Source organism: Dromiciops gliroides, chromosome 3 (genome assembly GCF_019393635.1).
Source record: "Dromiciops gliroides isolate mDroGli1 chromosome 3, mDroGli1.pri, whole genome shotgun sequence".
NCBI lineage: Eukaryota > Metazoa > Chordata > Mammalia > Microbiotheria > Microbiotheriidae > Dromiciops > Dromiciops gliroides.
This window is the reverse complement of record NC_057863.1, coordinates 263,803,493-263,823,452: the sequence shown is the minus strand read 5'-3', so window position 1 is coordinate 263,823,452 and position 19,960 is coordinate 263,803,493. Positions and strand designations below refer to the sequence as shown.

The window sequence follows — 19,960 nt, the reverse complement described above, 5'->3', positions numbered from 1 at the left end:
GTAACATTCCCTGGCAGGGGACCCCATGGAAGTGTGCTAAGAAAGGAGCAAGTTCAGAAGTCAAAAACAGTGAGTGTAACTAAGAGCTCCCAGGGCCAGAGCAGGATCTCGATCTCAGATCCGGCTTATCTACCGATCTGAACCATACAGAAGTATAACCAGGGCAGAAGTCCCATCTGGGACTATGGTTCTGTCACTGAACCAGCAGAACTTCCTAGTTGGCTGATAGGGGCTGGGTGCAACAGAAGCTAGTGTTGCACAGGTCCAAACTCATTTCAGGAGTTTGCAGAACTCAGACCGGGGTGGGAGGTGGATAGTAATCAGACGTTGTCTAGGATCAAAACACAATGGAAGCAATGAAAACTTTTAAGTCCCAGTCTGTCCCTGAGATTTTGGAATAACACAACATCCAATACCCTGAGAAAGCAGCAATGAGACAAGCCCAAACCCTCCTTTCAGAAGTATGCAGAGGAGGCAGCTAGGAAGCACAGTAGATAAAGCACCAGCCCTGGATTCAGGAGGACCTGAGTTCAAATCCAGCCTCAGACATTTGACACTAGCTGTATGACCACTTAACCCTCACTGCCCCACAAAAACAACAACAACAACAAAGAAAAAACAGAAATATGCAGAGCCTAGACTTTATATCAAATCCTTTGTTAGAAGAATGGGTTAACAAAAAATGAATCCCACCATGAGGAGCTATCATAGTGGCAAGGAAACAAGACATAAGCCCAGAAGAAGATAATGACTCCAAAACTATTACAAGCAAAGCCTCAGAGAAAAACACAGTATGGGCACAAATTCAACTAGAATTTTTAGAAGAGTTCTTAGAAGTGTTAAAAAATGTTTTTATAAATGAAATAAGAGTACTTGAGAAAAATGTCAATAAATGAAGGCTATGGAAAGAGGAATAGGTTTTTTTGAAATGTATTCAGGTCAGGGGTAGTAGCTATGCAGTGCAGTGGATAAAGCGCCAGCCCTGGATTCAGGAGGACCTGAGTTCAAATCCAGGCTCAGACACTTGACACTTACTAGCTGTGTGACCCTGGGCAAGCCACTTAACCCTCACTGCCCTGCAAAAAAAAGGAAAAAAAAAAAAAGAAATGTATTCAGGTCAACTAGATTGAAATTTGTAATAGGCAGCTTCTGATATGGGATTGACCCTTAAGAAAGTGTCTAAGCAGAAGCAAATCCCTTATGAAGAAGGATAGGGTGAAAGAAGATACATAATAGAGTAAATATCATGGGGAAGGGAATAGGATGGAGGGAAAGAGTTAACAATAGTAATTGTGAAAAAGAGAAAAGGGGAGAAAATTGTACAAAAAATATTTATAGCAACTCTTTGTGGTAGCTAAGAATTGGGAATCAAGGGAATGTCCATCAATTGAGGAATGACTGAAGAACCTGTGGTATATGACTGTAGTGGGATAGAGCACTGGCCTTGGAATCAGGAGGACATGAGTTCAAATCCGGCCTCAGACACTTAACACTTACTAGCTGTGTGACCCTGGGCAAGTCACTTAACCCCAATTGCCTCACACACACACACAAAAAAAGCCCAGTGACATTTTAGGGCAGCTAGGTGGCACAGTGGATAAAGCACCAGCCCTGGATTCAGGAGGACCTGAGTTCAAATCCGGCTTCAGACACTTGACAATTACTAGCTGTGTGACCTTGGGCAAGTCACTTAACCCTCACTGCCCTGTAACACCCCCCCCCCTCCAAAAAAGAAACTTAGATATAGGAAATGACTAACAGGATGATATCAGAAAAACCTGGAAAGACTCATATAAAGTGATGTATAGTGAAGTGAGCAGAACTGAGAGGACATTGTGTATAGTGACAGCAGCATTGTTCAGTGAGCAATTGTGAATGACTTAACTACTCTCAACAATACAATGATCCAAGACAATCCCAAGGGACTGATGATGAAGCATACTATCCATCCCTACAGAAAGAACTGATAAAAAGAGCACTTGTGGATTGTACATATATAACCTATATCAGATTGGTTGATGTCTTGTGGAGGGGGGAGGAAAAGGAGGGAGAAAAATTTGGAACTCTAAATCTTATGAAAATGGATGTTAAAAGCCACCCTTGCATGTAACTGGAAAAAATAAATGTTTGCTACAAACAAACAAACAAACAAACAAATAAATAAATAAGTGTCTAGGGCTGATATATTGATCTGAGAGGATACATTTATATTAGGATACATTATCCTCTGAGAGGATACATAACACACAAGACTATAAGCATATGATTTAAGTGCCAGTGAGTGTTTCAGGAGTTCAGAGAAGCAAAAAGGTCAACATGGACTGGAATAGCCAGAAAAGGCATCATGGGAGATTTGGCACTTAAACCTAGATATTGGAGGATGAGTAAGATTTGGCAAGATAGGAAAGAGTGGGTGACATTTCAAACTGAAGGCAGATCTTTCTCCCCACTAAAGAACAACACTAACAAGACAGACAATCTGTTCAGCTTGTCTACTGATAGTAGTTTGGACAGTACAAAAATGTTGGCATATAAGAAGTTGATTAACCAAATAGTAAGTATGTAATAAGAGGTTAACTAGATGCTCTGATAATTAAAAACCCCAAATCAATCCCAACTCTGTGCTAAACACTGAGTTTACACATGCAAAATTGAGATAGTCATTGCTCTTGAAGGAGCTTATGATTTCAAATCATCATCCTCAGATACTGAAAGAATTGGCAGATGTGAATGTGAAGCTCCTGCAAGAAATGATTGAAATATGGACAATGAATATGCTGATATCCAGAAAGGGCAAATCTCTCAATTTTCAAAACAGGGAAAAAGAATGGGGGCCATAAGCTATAGGTCAGTGAGTTTGATTTCAATTGCTGGAAAGTCCTATAATATTATTTTATTCATTCATTCATTTATTTATTTTTGCAGGCCAAGGAAGGTTAAGTGACTTGCCCAGGGTCACACAGCTAGTGTCAAGTGTCTGAGACCGGATTTGAACTCAGGTCCTCCTGAATCCAGGGCTGGTGTTTTATCCATTTTGCCACCTAGTTGCCCCCCCCCATATTATTTTTATTTTTAAATTTTTTGTGGGGCAATAAGGGTTAATTAACTTGCCCAGGATCACCATCCATTCACACAGCTACCATCCTAGTTTAGGCTCTCATTACTTCTGACATGGATTATTGTAACAGCCTTGTAATTGATCTCCCTGCCCCCAAATCTTTAACCATTTCAATCCATCCTCCATGTCACAGTCACCACAGTGATCTTACTAAAGCACAAATCTGACCATGTCATCCTCCCATTCCAAATGAATTAAATAAACTCCAGTTACTCCTTATTTTTACTAGGATCAAATACAAACTGGCATTGAATCCTCTTCAAAGCCTGGCCCCTTCCTACCTTGTAAGCCTTCTTACACATTAGTCCTCCTCCCTGGTCCAGCCATACTGATCTACTTGCTTTCTCGATCAAAATTCCATCTCTGACTCTTGGCACTGTCCTCCATGCTTAGAATGCCCTCCTTCCTTATTTCTAACTCTTGGAATCCTTGGCTTCCTTCAAAATTCAGCTTAAGTGCTGATTTCTGCAGGAAGCCTTTCCTACTTCCTTCAGCTGCTAATGCCTTCCCACCCAAAGCTACTTTGTATCTAATTTATGTCTTTTATACATATTTATATGTGTGTTCATTGTCTTCCTCAAGAGAATATAAACTTCCTTGGAAAAAGGCCCGTTTCATTTTTGTCTTTGTATCTCCAAACCCTAGCACAGTGCCTTGACATCCAAAACACACCCACACCCCCTCCACACACACACACAGTTTGTTGATTGACTAAAGGCACCATTATCTTTTGTATTTTCTCACATCATTTAGCAGAATATTGGTGTATGGTAGGTGATGAATAAATATTTGAGGCTGGAACTACTCAATATATGGTAAGAGGATACTCTAGGGAAAAGGTACAATACCAGATCAGTAAAGTACAGAAACATAGAACCATTAGGAAGAGGAAAAATCAGGTCTGGGAAAATAGGGAAAAGGAAGAAAGGGAGGTGTTTGCAATTCTAAGTCTTTCATTTAACTGTGGTAGTTATAAAGCTCTAAAATGTTAGCACTGGAAGAAAAATGCAATCCTTTAATTTCACAAAGTGACTCACACCGGGTAACACAGCTAGATAATGGCAGATGGCTCCCCTGATCCTAGACCAGTAATCTTTCCACTACATAAGTATCTTAGTCCACCAAAAACTTTAAATGTTGCATGATGAGGATAGGAGCGTTCTGAGTTAATCCTAGAGTGAGAAATACAGCACGTAAATTTCATAACTATACACAACATCATGAAATCAAGAATAGTGCTTCAAAGAGACACTGTAAGTCATACAGCAGCATCAGATCTATTACTGCCATAAGGAAGTAACTTAGGGAAATTATATGTTTTAGGAAACCCACACCACACCTCAACCAGTTAGACAAGACTAGGCTCGAATCCTCTTCTTTTTCATTCCTCTCCCTCTCAGCCTACTTCTCCTCCCTCAAACTATAACTATAAAGTCTCCTTTGAGTATTATCACTACCTCTTGGGTACTGCCATCTCCTTATGTGCGGTCGCCATAGGGCTGATGTAGGATCATACGATTTCAGAACTGGAAGGGGCATTACAGACTGTCGAAGCACAAGATCGAACGGGGAGCAGGGAGCAGGCCCGGCGAGGTTAAGTGCCTAGCTCAAATCCAAGTACTAAGTACGAACAGGTCTCCAGGCACTCGGCCACTGCCTTCCCAAACTAGCACCACGTGAGAGCTACCACAAAAGCTCTTCCTACCACGTGGTTTCCTGGAGCTGCCCACGACAGTCCCCAAACCCACCCAAACGGTGCCACCCGGCAACGGTGGAACTTCAAGGTCTCAAACCCAGTGGTCGCCTCAGTTGCGATAATGGGAGGCCACCGCTGCCTTCTCTCATTGGACGATTCTCTTAACTGACGGAACACTCAGCCAGTAGGATAGACGAGCCTGCAGTTGGTCAAAGGAGGAAAAGGCCCTAAAGAGAGCAGCTCCTGAGGCTAAGGAAAGGAGGTGACGTGTGTGGGGCTCACAGTCCTGGGGACGAAAAGCGCTGATGATGGCGTGTCAAGGGAAACGGAACTCACCTACAGATACTGCTCCCATAGCTGCCCCTCTAAGAAGTCCGCGATTCCCCTTCGGCCCCACCTCTTCTAAGTGACGACTCCACCACGACAAAATCTATGCCCAGAGCAGCCCAAGGTCCCGTGTTAATTTCCGGAAAGGGGCATTGTGGGATAGGAATGAAATGCTTGAGTTCTTCCTGGCGCATGCGACTCGGCCACCTCGAGATGCGCGCGCAACGTAGACGACCCGGAAGCCCGGCTTCCCACCCCTTGGGTAGGTACTTTGCCGTGGCTTCTCGGGTTTATTAGTCCCGTGCCTGAGACAGATTCACAGTTGATTCAAAACCTTGCAGCGCCTCAGTCTGTTTGTGACCTCCCAAGCTATTTCTCAAAGGTCCGGATCCCGAGAATTAATATTTAATTCTAAGCCGCCTTGCTGAAAAAGCAGAGTCTACGTCGGCCTTTCCAAGACTCTCCTGTGCCGCAGGAAAACCGGGACTTTGTACCTTTCAGACAGCGCCAGAACTTAGGGTGTCCGGGGATGGGGTGGGGAATGAGGGTTATCGGATTCACACCTGTAAAACCCTAAGTGAGCATGAAAAAGCTGCTAAAATTTACTCCATAACCAGAACTAGCACGAGGAGACTGGTATAGTGCAGAGACAACCCGCAGTGTTACTCCAATTTCCTGGAGGTACAGTACTCCATCCCAGTGCCAGAGCCATCCTATCCCCTAAACTGACAGCCTGGCTCTTCTCCAATTAATTGCCTAGCTGCACTGGGGGGTGGGGGGAGAACTGGCATAGTAAATTCAGACCGACCCCTTTTCCCACTCCCTTAGTTAATATCCTCTGATCTCCTTTTCCACTCTGCTGTCTGAGAACCTTTCCCTGTTGTGGTATAGTAGGAAGATAACTAGACTTATTTTAGTCAGAGACCCCAGTTTTGAATCCTTGCTCTTCGATTCCCTTGTGACTTTCAAACCTCTTTACCTTCTTCGGCATCAGTAACTTCATTTACAGAAAGAGAGTTGAATTAGATGACTACCAAGGTTCCTTTGAGATTCAAGCTTTAAACCTGTGAGCCTAGATCCCTTCCTTTCAGATTCCTTCCATCATATAACCCAATAAAAACTTAACTTGCTCCTGAAGACATCACATTTCATGGTGACTCTCCCAAACTGACTGTTTCTTCTTTAGGACTCTCTCCATTCTGGCCAGATTTATTACTGTCATTTGTGGACTTATAGGTCACTTTCCTTCCTTATCAATAAGTTTAGTAGGTAGATAGTAATCTCTAACACAGACCCCTGGACTGTTTGAATACCTCAAATTATAAAAAATTGAGGTGAAGAAGAAATAACTATACTTAAATTTGAGACTTAAATGGAAATCAAACACATCTTGATTTAGAAAGCCTAGTTCTTTTGTATTTGTTTTTATCAGAAATCATGTTTTAAAATTTTTTTTTGGTAAAATCTCATTTGCCTGAACAGCCTAAAATGACTGAAGTAAAGCAAGCTGAAGCTCAGCTGTCTGAATTAGAATTGCTTTCTAGTATGTTTCCTGATGAGAATGAATTCCTAGTACATGATCATCTGGCTTTAGCAGAACTGAAAGACTATGTGGAAATGAGGACCACAGATGTTCCATCTTCAAAAGTTCACTTTACCATAAACATAAAAATAGAGATGACTGATGAATCCATGGTAATTCACTTTCATTTTTAAAGGAAATGTAGACATATCAGGCGCTAGTACAAAGTCCTAAAATATTGTTTTCTATTTTCAGGTTCTATTTTCTTTATGTTGTGCCCTCCCTTTTCAGTACCCTGCAATCCTGCCTGAAATTACTGTCAGGTATGTTGTAGAACATAAACAACAAATGTCATGGAAACCCTTTGCCAAAGGTTATATTAAAGAACTAAGATATATTTAATATTTTGTAGATTTGGTGTAAGAAAAATAAGAAAATTTTTCTCTCCTTATGTTTTCCATCAGATCACTTTCATTAGGTAGAACCCAGCAGGCCCAGCTGAACACAGACCTAACTGCATACCTTCAAAAAGGACACTGTGGAGAAGTCTGTATACTAAATGCAACAGAATGGGTTAAAGAACATGCATCTACTTATATCAAAAAAGAACCCACGTCTTCTGCTACCACCAACACAAATCCAACTTATTCAGCAGATGTCACATTCACCCGACTTTGGATCTATAGCCATCACATTTACAACAAACAGAAAAGAAAATATATTATGGAATGGGCAAAGGATCTCTCCCTCTCTGGGTTTAGCATGCCTGGGAAACCTGGCATTATTTGTGTTGAAGGTTCACAAAGTACTTGCGAAGAGTTCTGGGCAAGGTTTGTGTTTTTTTGTGTTTTTTTCTAAATTATCATACAACTCATGATGCTATATTCATTATTAAGTAATAATAAATTAAGAATTGATTGCCTTCTGTATGCCAAAAGCTAGGCTCTAGACATCCAAAGACATAAGATGAAATATTTGTTGCTTTTAAGAAACTTGTATTCTATTGGGAGAGATGACATGTACCTCTAAAGCCTATATTTACATATAAATGTGTATAGAATAAATATAGGGGACATAGGGAGGGAGAATATTAGCAGTTAGAGGAATCAGGAAAGTTTTCCGGTAGAGGGTAGTATTTGAGCTGTGTCTTGAAGGAAATGAGAGATCTTATGAGGTGAAGGTGAGAAGGAAGTACCTCCCAGTTATGGGGGCAACCAGGGCAATGAAATTGGAGATGGGAGTTCTGTGAAGAAGGAAAAGAGATAAGGCTAGTTTGGCTAAACTGAAGAATTTTGTAATATATAATGAGGCTGGAAAGAATGATTGAAGCCAAGTTGTGAAAGGTTTTAAACCCATCAAAGGAATTTATATTTTATTCTAGAGGCAATAGAAACACTGGAATTTATTAAGGAGGGGACTGACATGGTCAAAATTGCTTTTCAGCTGTAGGGAGGATAGATTGGAGTGGGGAGATATTTGAGATAGGGACTGCATTTAGGAGACCGTTGAAGTAATCCAGGTAAAAACTGATGAGGGCCTAAAGTCAGATGGTGACTGTGTTAGTAGAGAAAAGCAATTGGATATTAGATATGTAGAAACAGAAAATGATAAGATGTGGTGATTGATCAGATATGTGGGATGAGTGAAAATGAGTTGGAAATAATGCTAAGATTATGAACCTTGAAGATGGGAAGAATGACGGTGCCTTTAACATAAATAGGATCTATCTTTTGGAAGAGGATAGAGATAGAAGGGGGGTAAGATAATAAGTTCTTTTGGGGATATGATGAATTTGAGATGTGTCTGGGACATCTAGTTTGAAATGTTCAGTAGGCAATTGATGTGGGACTACAGCTCAGGAGAGAAACTTTGGCTTGATGTATAGATCTATGAATCATCTGTATAAACTGTGAGAACTGAGGAGGTCACTAAGAATGTAGAGAGAAAATAAAAGAGGTCCCAAGGATAGAATCTTGGGTTATACAGATAATTTTTATTTATTTTTTTGGGGGGGGGGGTGAGGCAGTTGGGGTTAAGTGACCTGCCCAAGGTCACACAGCTAGTAAGTGTTAAGTGTCTGAGGCCGAATTTGAACTCAGGTCCTCCTGACTCCAGGGCCAGTGCTCTATCCACTGTGCCACCTAGCTGCCCCCAGGTTATACTGATAATTAAAGGTCCTGATATGGAACTTGAACCAAAAAGAAGACTGAGAAGGAACATTTAGGTAGAGAAAGAGCCAGGAGAGAGTAGGATCATGAAAATCCAGAAAGGAGAGAGTATCTTGGAGGAGAGATGGATAAACAGTGTCATATGCAGCAGGAGGGTCAGGAAAGTTGAGGACTAAGAAAGAAATATAAGATTTGGCAATTAAGAAATGATTGGTAACTTTGGAGAGAGCAGTTTCAGTTGAGTCTCAGGATCAGAAGCCAGATTGTAAAGAGTTGAGGAGTAAGTGAGAAGAGAAGAAGTAGAAGCAATGAGTACAGTCAGCGTTTTCTAGGAGTTTGGCTGAGAAAGGGAGGAGAATAATAGGAAAATGGTTTGAAGGAAAGAACCATAGGTAGAGAGAGATTGTAGATTAGATAGGGCAACCTGCTGGAAAATTTGGAGTGGATGGGATTGAGGGCACATTTAGGCCTTGGTAAGAAGGGTGATGTCATCAGAGAGTGGAAGATTGGAGAAGAGAATGGGGAGACAAAATCAAGGAATTTTTAGAAGAAAAAGAGCTCACAGCAAATGGCCTCAATTGTTAATAAAGTAAGTTTCAAGGTTCTCAGTTGAAAGGATAAGAGAAGATGTGGGAGGTTTGAAGAGAGAAGCAAAGGTTTGGAAAAGCTGGGGATAAGGGTGGGATAAGCAATCAGATAGGCATAAAAGGTTTGCTGTGCTACTGTAAGGGCTTTCTTAAGGTTAGACATTTTAAATTTGAAGTGTACTCAGCTTAATTGTGTGACTTTCTTTAGCTCCATTCAGCAACACATAAGCAGGAATAGAAGAAGCAAATGGTGGGAAAAATCCAGGATTATGAGTGGTAGTTGCCCACTAACCATGAAAATATTGAGCTAAGAATTTAAACAGATTGTAGTTTAAGCACTACTGCAAACTTTAACTCTAACTTTGATCAAGTTAGCCTGTAGTTCAGCTATGGAATTGGGATAAAGAAAATTAAAATTAAAATAAGCCAGTTCTTAGATAAGCCCCTCCTCTAGCACAGGGAGTAACAATAATGGTAGTAGTTAGCCGTATCACTTACCAACAGTAATACCTCAAAGAGGAATCCTCTGAAGTTCAGCAAAGGTAGCTATCATCTTTGCTTTTTTTTTTTTTTTTTAAAGTGAGGCAATTGGGGTTAAGTGACTTGCCCGGGTTCACACAGCTAGTAAGCGTTAAGTGTCTGAGGCCGGATTTGAACTCAGGTACTCCTGAATCCAGAGCCAGTGCTCTATCTACTGCACCACCTAGCTGCTCCACCATCATCTTTGCTTTTTTGCTAAGCCCTTGAGGAGCTTGGGCTAATTAGCGGAAAAAGAAAGAAGGAATAAATCAGCTTGGGACATGGAGCAGCTAGATGGCGCAGTGGATAGAGCACTGGCCTTGGAGTCAGGAATACCTGAGTTCAAATCCGGCCTCAGACACTTAATGCTTACTAGCTGTGTGACCCCGGGCAAGTCACTTAACCCCAATTGCCTCACTTAAAAAAAAAAAATCATCTTGGGACAGCATACTAAAGATGGAAAGATAGATTTCTGATTTGCACTTTTCTTACTTGAGCTTATAATTTAACTCCTGGTGTATATGTCTTTACCATATCCCATCCCATCCCAATCCCAGTTAGATTGGAGGCTGCTCATATATCTTTCTTTGTATTCCTATAACCTTACGTGTATATTTTTTTGATCTGGACGAAAAATTTGGATGTCATTAGTGTGGGTAATTCCTCCATTTCAAATCAGCAACTTGTCTACAACTTAAAGTCTTAATTGCCATGGGGAATGAGAAGTTAACTGACTTGTCCATGGTCACAAAGTTAATACACGTAGGACCTAAACCAGGTCTTCCTTACTTCAAATCTGGTCTTATATCCACTATACCATGCGCCTATTGCCTTGCATGTTATAGCTGCTTAATAATGCTTATTGAATTGACATGCTGAACTTTCAACTGAAAGGCTGAAATCTCGTCTTAATTTTGATAGTGGTTCTATAGTAATTTCATCAATTAAAAATTTTTTTAAAAAATAAAAAGGTTAACCTATTGGTATACCAATTTATGTGGCCTTAGAATTCTCTGGGCTTACTTTGGACTACTGGAATAAATGGTATCTGAAGTCTCTTTCTAGGTTTTAAATTCCATCATCCTGTGCCCCATCAGAACTAGTAATATTTCATAAGCTATATACCTACAAAACTGGGAGTGCTAAGAGAATAGTATAAATATAGTTTCCATAGTTATAAGTAGTCACAATCAATTATGACCAGCCATCTATGTTATGGAGAGACCACTTTAGCATAAAGGACAAGAGCCTTCACAATCCAGTTTCTGTCTTGCCACTGATAACTTCAGGTAGTAAAAAGTACATTCATTTTTCTCTCTTTAAATATACTCTAAGAAGGCTGGCAATAAGTGATAATGGGTATATTTTAGTTTCATTTCATAGATAGAATCAGAATCATAGAATTCAACAATTGCTAGTGTGGGAGGCCATCCAGTCCAACACCTACTCAGAAAGGAATCACTATTACAAATATACCAAACAAGTGGAATACAGCTTCTACCTTTTGTAAGAGTATATCCTTGGCAACCCATGGCTCCTGAGGCCAGCTATTCCATTTATGGATAACTTTAATTCTTAGAAAGTTTTTCCTGACATCAAGCCTAAATTTGAGTCTTTGAAACTTCTATACGTTGTTCCTAGTTTACTCTCAGGGGCCAAATGGAACTAGTCTAGTAACTCTTCCACCGGAGGGCACTTGAAGACAGCATTTGTGTTCTGACTGTTCTGTTCTCCAGCAGAGATCTCAAGTTCCTTCAATCGATCCCTTTAGGACATAGAGCCTTTTACCATCCTGGTTGTTCTCTGGAAATTGTAGCACCCAAATTAAACACAGTAATTCAGATAGTTGTGGTTTGACAAAGACACAATATACAGGAACTGTTACCACTTTATTTCTGGAAACTGTGCCTCTGAATGTAGCCCAAGATCATATTAGCTTTTTTTTTCTTTTTTTGACACTGCTGACTTATTATAAGGCTAGAGTCCACTGTATTCCACTGCCTCTTATTGAGCCTGCAGCCTATAATTTTCAGAAAAACTACTATATCCCCCATCTCATACTTGTGAGGTCGATTTCTTGAATCCAGGTCTAAGACTTAATATTTATCCCTGTTAAATTTCATCTTACTCGATTAAGCTCAAGATTGTCAGGATTCAAACTGTGTACCTCAGGGCTTCTTAAACTTTTTCCACTTGTGAACCCTTTTCACCTGAGAAATTTTTACATGACCCCAGGTAGATAGGTATACAAAATATGTAAATATGTGTGTATATGTAAATACACATACATATATACATATATGTGTATATATGTAAATATACATACATATATGTAAATATACATACATATATGTATGTATATTTACATATATAATAAAACATAAAATAGGTATACATAATCTTTACTGTTGCCAGACTTTTTTGTGACCCCCCCCCCCACCTGTGATCCATAGTTAAAGAATCTTTGGTCTAACTAACATTCAAAAGGCTAGTTGTCCCTCCCAACTTTTTGTCATCTGTAGGTTAGATAAATATGCCATTATGCCTTTAGCTACACTTCACTGAAAAAATGTTATGGGGCAGCTAGGTGGCATAGTGGATAGAGCACCGGCTCTGGAGTCAGGAGTACCTGAGTTCAAATCTGGCCTCAGGGGCGGCTAAGTGGCACAGTAGATAAAGCACTGGCCCTGGATTCAGGAATACCTGAGTTCAAATCCAGCCTCAGACACTTGACACTTGCTAGCTGTGTGACCCTGGGCAAGTCACTTAACCCCAATTGCCTAACCAAAAAAAAAAAAAAGAGAGAGAGAGAGAGAGAAATGTTAAACAGCTCAGGGCCAAGCACAGCTCCCTAGCACATGAGTCTGGCCATTCATTTAGTTCCATATCCTTCTTGTACTATCATATAGACCACAGCCCTCCATTTTTTTCATCATCATAACATGTTTTCAAAATATTCTAATGATCTAGACTTTTCCAAGCAATCAAAGTCAAGCTCCCTGGCCTACAGTTTGTCAATTCTAGGCTCTTGTCTTTTGAAGTTTAGGACATTTGTACTTCCCCAGTCTTGGAGTCCCTTTCATTCACTACAGCATTTCCTAAATCACTGAGAGAGACTCAGCAATCACAAGCTCATAGTTCATCTTGACCAGGTGATTTAAATTCCTGTAGGATTGCTAGGTGCCCTCTTATTGTCTTGTGTATCAGTTCACTGTTATCCATTAGTGTTCTGGCCTTTCCTATGCAGAGGTTGTTCTTAGTAGAGAAAGAACCTTCTCTCTGTTGTTAGTTAACATTTATTTTCACTGTATCTGCCATAATCCCTCTCTTTTTCTTGGTATACCTTTTTTTAAAAATTGTTTTATTATTGTTAGCTTTCCTTGTCAGGTCCAGCTTATTCAGAGCTCTAACATTATTGATTCCATTCTCTTTCTTTCTTTCTTTTTTTTTTTTTTAGTGAGGCAATTGGGGTTAAGTGACTTGTCCAGGGTCACACAGCTAGTAAGTATCAAATGTCTGAAGCTGGATTTGAACTCAGGTACTCCTGAGTTTTTGCCCTGCAAAAAAAAAAAATTCAAAAAAGCAAACAAACAATCACTGTGTAAAATAGCTGGTGCAAGGATTGCCATTCTTGCTTTACAGAAGCCTAAGGATCAGAGAGGAGGTCCTATGAGTGGCTTAAAATTAAAACAAACAAAATATCCAAATACAAAGTGGTATGGTACTGAATTTGGAGTCAGAAAACCTAGGTTCTGATTCTGTCTCTGACATTTACACTTCGTATAACTAAAAGGCAAATCACTGGATCTCTATGGATCTCAGTTTCCTTATCTCTGAAATGTGGTTCTTTTCCCCCATCTAAACCTATGATCATAATTCCTTATCCTAAGTACAATGGTCTTTCTACCATATGCTAATTCATTAATTATCAACAGATTTCTTTGCAGTGGAAGATGGGTTGGTAAGTCAAATTCTTCTTGGTATAAATAGCCTTTTAAAAGTTCCTGAATGTATATTACATTTTGGAAAACTTTTCTTTGAATATTTCTTTCCAGACTCAGGAGATTAGCATGGAAGAGAATTTTAATTCGCCATCGAGAAGACATTACTTTTGATGGCACACATGATGAATTGCAAAAACAAAGAAAGTTTTTTAATTTTGAAGAAAAAATTTTTGATGCAAATGGAAACAGAGGAAACCACATGGATTTGGGTCAGCTTTATCAGTTTTTAAGTGCCAGGGGATGTGCTGATGTTTTTCGGATTTACTTTGGCATAGAAGGACAGTAGTTGAATAAAGTATACATAGATTTTTTTTGCCAGTCGTGGACTCTTTGAATTTTCGTTCCTTTTACACTTGCTTGCTGAGGGACTACTGAGTATTTTAAACTTCAGATTGACACTTCCAGTTAAGAGGACTACCTGAACAAGGCAGACTGCTCAGCTCCCACAGACCCCTTCCATTTAAAACCTAAAAATAGCACAAGGCCAAGTGATCATGAAATCCAGCAAGAGACTATACTAAGTGATTTTGTCTATTCCAGAACTGCACAGAATGGTAACCAAAAGCTCATAGGCAGTAGGAAAGCCAGTATCAGCACAGTCCAACAAGCTGGATGCCTCCCTGACAATCAAGATAGTTTTGAAAGTAATGTTTTGACTTTGTTATATGCTATTTTTAAAAAATTATTAGGGAATAAAGATTTATAGTTTCACATATAATTCCCAGACAAAAAACAATTAGATCTGCCCTATTAGCATTTCACTTGTATAGTGTTGAAGGGTCACCTTTATATCATGATGAGGAATCAGACTTTAATGTAGGTATCATGCCACCACTTCATTTAGGATCTAGCCCTTATTGCCTGCTGCATCAAATCAAAACTACAATGCCCTCTTTTCAAGGCCTTCCATAATTCAAATGAATGCCTTTTGTGGACCAAGCATTGTGGAAAATATGTAATATGTTTAAGATATAGTTCCACTTTAAGGCAAGTACAGTGATGTAGGGGAGAAAGATAAAGGTAAGTTCATGGAGTTATTAAATGAAGCAAGGCAGTTCCAAGATGAGTGATTACAAATAGTTCTATAGGAATCTAGACTGTGAAGAGAAGAAATGAGCATGGACTTGAGTACATCAGGAAGTCTTTATAGAGGAAAGAACCGTGGTCCTGAAAAATAGGGAGGATTTGAATAGGCAGAATGTAGTAATAATGAAAGAAGATAAAAGCTAGATGGAAAAGAGAGTTCTTGCTGGGAAATAAGGTTGGATAGCTAAAATGGGCTTTGAGTTACAGTGTCTTGAGTCACATGCTTTAAAAAAAATCCAGTCTTTGTCCTAGAGGCAGCATTGATGAAGAAGAGCTTTCCAGACATAGGAGACAGTCACATGTTTATCAAATCTGGAGAAAATTTAAAAAACAAACCAGGAAGGAAAGCTAACACTGGATGACAGTCAGAATCCAAAATAGGCCTGGGTATCAGGCTGAATATTAAGATGAAATTTAATAGAAAAAAAATGGATTTAAATAAATTTCACAAATATTAGACAGGAATGCAGCCAAATGAAAAAGATTTGGGTGTTTTAATAAACTGCAGGTTCCGCATTAGCAGCCCATTGTGGTAGCCAAAAAAAGCTAATTCTTGGGGTGCATTAAGAAGGTGAAAATTCTATTGTACTGTACTGTGGTCTGAACATTTGGAGTAGAGTAATCTGTTCTGAGCAATGACATTTTATTTAATTTTTTCTTTTTTTTTTTTTTGGTGAGGCAATTGGGGTTAAGTGACTTGCCCAGGGTCACACAGCCAGTAAGTGTTAAGTGTCTGAGGCCAGATTTGAACTCAGGTCCTCCTGACTCCAGGACCAGTGCTCCATCCATTGCACCATCTAGCTGCCCCTGGGCAATGACATTTTAAAAGTAGAATAAGAGATTACAGTAAGGGTCCAGTTCTTGAATCATGTGCAGATATTTCCTACCTGATACCTTCTCTAACATGCAAAGGTCTTTCCCTACCTAGTTTCAGTCCAAGTAACCTCATGGAAAGTTGCAGTGAAACTCCCTAGCTTTGCATGACAAGAGTCGGGTACTGTCTGATGACAAATCTTCTAATTGGCTGAGAAACAGGAAGGTAACTCAGGATGTACAGAGTCAGAACTGAGTTGGCATGAAAAAGATAACCCAATTTTATCCTAGTTTTTCTTCATGTTGAGTGAAAGCAAGAAATGTTTTGAGCTGCCACGTGAGAAGAAGGTCAGTTGCTTCCATAGTACTTTAAGTTTCAGTTCAGGAAATTGTAGGTCAGATGGTGGCATATTAGGACCTAGAGGAGCCCAGATCTGTCCCCTTCCTCCCCCTGTCCCCCAGTAGAACTCTAAAAATGCATCATTAGGAATAATGATAAAATCCAAGAGAATCAGTTATATTGCCTCTATCCAGTCCAAAATTCCACAAAAAGATTGCCAAAATCTTTGCCAAAGCAAAGGAGAGAAAAGCTAGAGTAGGGGGAAGGTGAAATACAAAACATCAGTTGCCAGGGCCAGAGTAGCAGAGTGTGTGTGTGTGTGTGTGTGTGTGTGTGTGTGTGTGTGTGTGTGTGTGTGTGTGTGTGTGTGTAGTGAAATTAGCAGGAAGAGGGAATCAGGGGTTCCATCTATGACAGGAGACAGGGCCATGTCAACATGCTGGAAGCCTGTGCACCTTAACCCAAAATTCAGCCATCTAAAACATATCACAAGATAAGGCCAGATAATTCCTTTGGCAGGCAGGGCCTAGCCTTAGCCACCAACCTCAAGATCAAACTAGGCTTTCCAATATCATCCAAGAATATGGGGGCAGAGTTTGACTCATGCACAGATCTCTAATCTGAAAACAGACTGGAGATATGAGAAAAGATGAATATGATACAGAGCAACCTTAAGAGAAGCCCAAGGTATAAACTCAGAGTAACTCCACCAGTCCAAGTTAAGTTTCAGAGAAAAGAATGTCCTGGCCACAATAATTGCAAAAGAACCTGGAAGGAATGAAATGGAATGACTAGAGAAGAAAGAATTGCAAGGACTATACCTTAAAATAAACAGTGGTAGATCTTACCCAGGAATTTATTTCCAGAAAATTAGAATAAGACATACAGAACAGGAAGTCTTAAAATCAATATATTGAAAAAACAGAAAAAGATATATAATGTGTGTACATTGACAAAATATTAGGAGACCCCCAGTTTTCCAGGGCTAAGGCCCAGCAAGCAAGCTGTGCATTGATTGAGCTTGGTAAAACAACAATCCCTTTGTACCCACTCTCTGAATGATCTCACCTTCTGGCAAGATCACATAACTATTGTATTGTTTTGAACAGCACTAGGTGTTCTCTGAGCTCAGATAAGCACTGGAAAAGCTCTGGACAAGGTCGGAAAGTACCCATATTCCAGTCATGAAATCCTGCAATGATTCAAACTTGTCACATTTTTGCTGTTACCCCCTCATTTGTCAGGACTACAGCTCACTTCATAGCTTCTAGTATAAGTATTGAGATCTACACTGCCTCATGCTCCCCAACTAGGGTGGGGCCCCAGCACATGTGTCCTTGCTTACAAGCTATTTTTCTCACTTTGAAAAGAAAATTTCTATTTAATTCCTGATTCTCCTGTCTCTAGCTTGCTCTGTTCATCTCTAGCCACTGTCAGGCTAGAGGCCGATTAAGGTCCATTGACTATATATGTGTGTATGCACACACATATGTACATATGTGCATACATATACTTACACACATATGTGTGTATACACATACATTCACTGAATGAAACTTCAAAATGAAAATGCCCAAGAATATCATAGCTAAAATCCAGAGCCAGGTCAAAGAAAAGAAATAGCATAAGCAAGTAAAAAGAAAGATAAAGTGTCAAGAAGCCACAGTCAAGATCACACCAGAGGGGCAGCTAAGTGGAGGAGTGGATAAAGCACCGGCCCTGGATTCAGGAGGACCTGAGTTCAAATTTGGCCTCAGATACTTGATAGCTGTGTGACCCTGGGCAAGTCACTTAACCCTCGTTGCCCCATAAAAAACAAAACAAAAAAGATCACACTAGACTTGACAACTATCAGTATTAAGGAGAGGAGGATGCACTACGATATTCCAAAAGACAAAAGAAAGTGGCTTACAACCAAGAATAACCTTACCCCCCCCCCCCAAAAAAAACTGATAATAGGACTTCCAAGTGTTCACGATGAAAAGCTGGAACTAAGAACTGTGAAATATAATTGCAAGAGATGAAAAACAGAGAGAGGCACACATTTGGTCAATTATAAGAGACTATATGAAAATGAAATATTTTTGTTATTATGAGGAGAAGAAAGAAGTATTCTAGCAGAACCCTAAGGTCTTCAAGAATCTGAGAAATTTAAATAATGGCAGAAAGAGAGCCTGGGATGGTTTTGGTCTGTTTTGAAGGTATAAAGAGAAGGAAATGGGAAAAGGGCAACATACTAAGGAGAAAAGTAGGAAGAAGAAAAGGGAACTTTCTTATATAATATGGTATGTGAGATGAAAAGGTATACAAGTATGGAGGAAGGAGTGGAAATGATGGCCATACTTTCTCTGAATTAGACAAAAGGAAATCGATCACCTGAGCATAGATGTTTACACACACACACACACACACACACACACACACACACACACACAGAACATGATACAGTATTACATAACCTCCACAAGGAAATAGCCTGGGGCGTGGAGAGGAAAGAAATGCTTAACAGTGTGGAACAGGTAAGGAAGTAGTCACATGCAAAACAAACTCTATCACATGGTGCAGCATTAAGTGGAGACTAAAAGTTAAAAAGGAAATAAAAAGCTATGATTAGGGGCAACTAGGTGGCGCAGTCAATAGAGCACCGGCCCTGGAGTCAGGAGGACCTGAGTTAAAATCCAGCCTCAGACACTTAACACTTACTAGCTGTGTGACCCTGGGCAAGTCACTTAACCCCAATTGCCTTACTAAAAAACAAAAAAGCTATGATTAGGGACAGGAGAAGGAGAAGTATAGAGGGGAAAGGATCAGAAACAGATTGTGTCATTTATACAACATGAGTTTTAGGCAAACTACTCTTTCACCATCTTTGTAAAAAAGGGGCAAAGTACAAGAGGACAGGATGGTGGAAAATACACAATTAACAATTATAACTGTAAACATAAATTGGCTGAATTCATCCTTAAAATGGAAGAGGATAGTAGAAAGCAGAAATCAATGCTATGTTCTTTCCTAGAAACATACCTGAAACAAAGATTCATTTTACCCACTTCCAGATAGAGAAGTTATGGACTCAGTTACAGAGATCTAATTTTGTTTGGACACAGGCAATTCAGGAATTTGTTTTACTTGCTTGTATGTTGTAATGGGTTTGGTTTTCTTGCTTTCTCAAATGGGGTAGGGAGATAATGGAGTTAGGAGGGAGTAGAATGTGGACCTGACAAAATAAAATGGAATTTTAAAAATTGTAAAAAGCAATTAAGTTTCACATAGTTAAAATGAGAAAATGGAGCAAAATCTGTTATTCTTCAGGGGAATTAAAAAAGACATGAGGAGCAATCATGATTTTTGGGGAAAGTAATAGTAAAAATGGTTTTTAAAATACAAGGGAAACTACATGATGCTTAAAGCTACTAGGGACAACAAACCAATGTCATTATTTTTATATATATATATATATATATAAAATAATATAACAAACAAATAAATGAAAGTTTCATTAAATTTTGGGGAGAAATAGATACTAAAACTATAACAGTGAGACACCACAATGTACCCTTTTCATACTTGAACAGATTAATGAAAAGATAAAGAAAGAAGTTAAAGACCTACTTAGAATTTAAAAAATAAATTGAGGTGATAGACATCTGAGTGGCACAGTGGATGGCACTGGGGATGAAATCAGGAAGACAGGTTCAAATCTGGCCTCATATAATTAACAACTGTGTGGTCCTAGGAAAGTCATTTAACCTCTGTCTGCCTCAGTTTCCTCAGCTGTGA

The 19,960-nt window shown here is 39.5% G+C and overlaps 2 protein-coding genes across 6 annotated transcripts in view; one reads left to right on the top strand and one right to left on the bottom strand.

Moving 5' to 3' along the window:
• USP16 (ubiquitin specific peptidase 16) overlaps positions 1-5,284 on the bottom strand; it is a 40,811-nt gene extending 35,527 nt beyond the window's left edge. For 2 of the 3 annotated variants that reach the window (XM_043998428.1, XM_043998426.1), the window contains exon 1: positions 5,151-5,284. The gene's annotated coding sequence lies outside the window, so the exon portion shown is untranslated. Of the gene's footprint in view, positions 1-4,575; positions 4,761-5,150 lie in introns of those variants that run through there. The other variant, XM_043998427.1, reaches the window with a different exon arrangement.
• RWDD2B (RWD domain containing 2B) lies at positions 5,266-14,259 on the top strand. 3 transcript variants are annotated; one of them, XM_043998433.1, is made up of 5 exons: positions 5,266-5,403; positions 6,624-6,836; positions 6,919-6,986; positions 7,128-7,493; positions 13,993-14,259. In XM_043998433.1, the coding sequence occupies exons 2-5, from the start codon at positions 6,630-6,632 to the stop codon at positions 14,225-14,227; spliced, it is 876 nt and encodes a 291-aa protein (XP_043854368.1). In that variant the 5' UTR covers positions 5,266-5,403; positions 6,624-6,629; the 3' UTR covers positions 14,228-14,259. The 3 variants fall into 3 exon arrangements, with proteins under 3 accessions (XP_043854368.1, XP_043854369.1, XP_043854367.1); XM_043998434.1 differs by having other exon boundaries at positions 5,392-5,523; XM_043998432.1 differs by lacking the exon at positions 5,266-5,403 and adding an exon at positions 5,413-5,822.
• The last annotated feature ends 5,701 nt before the right edge of the window (positions 14,260-19,960 follow it).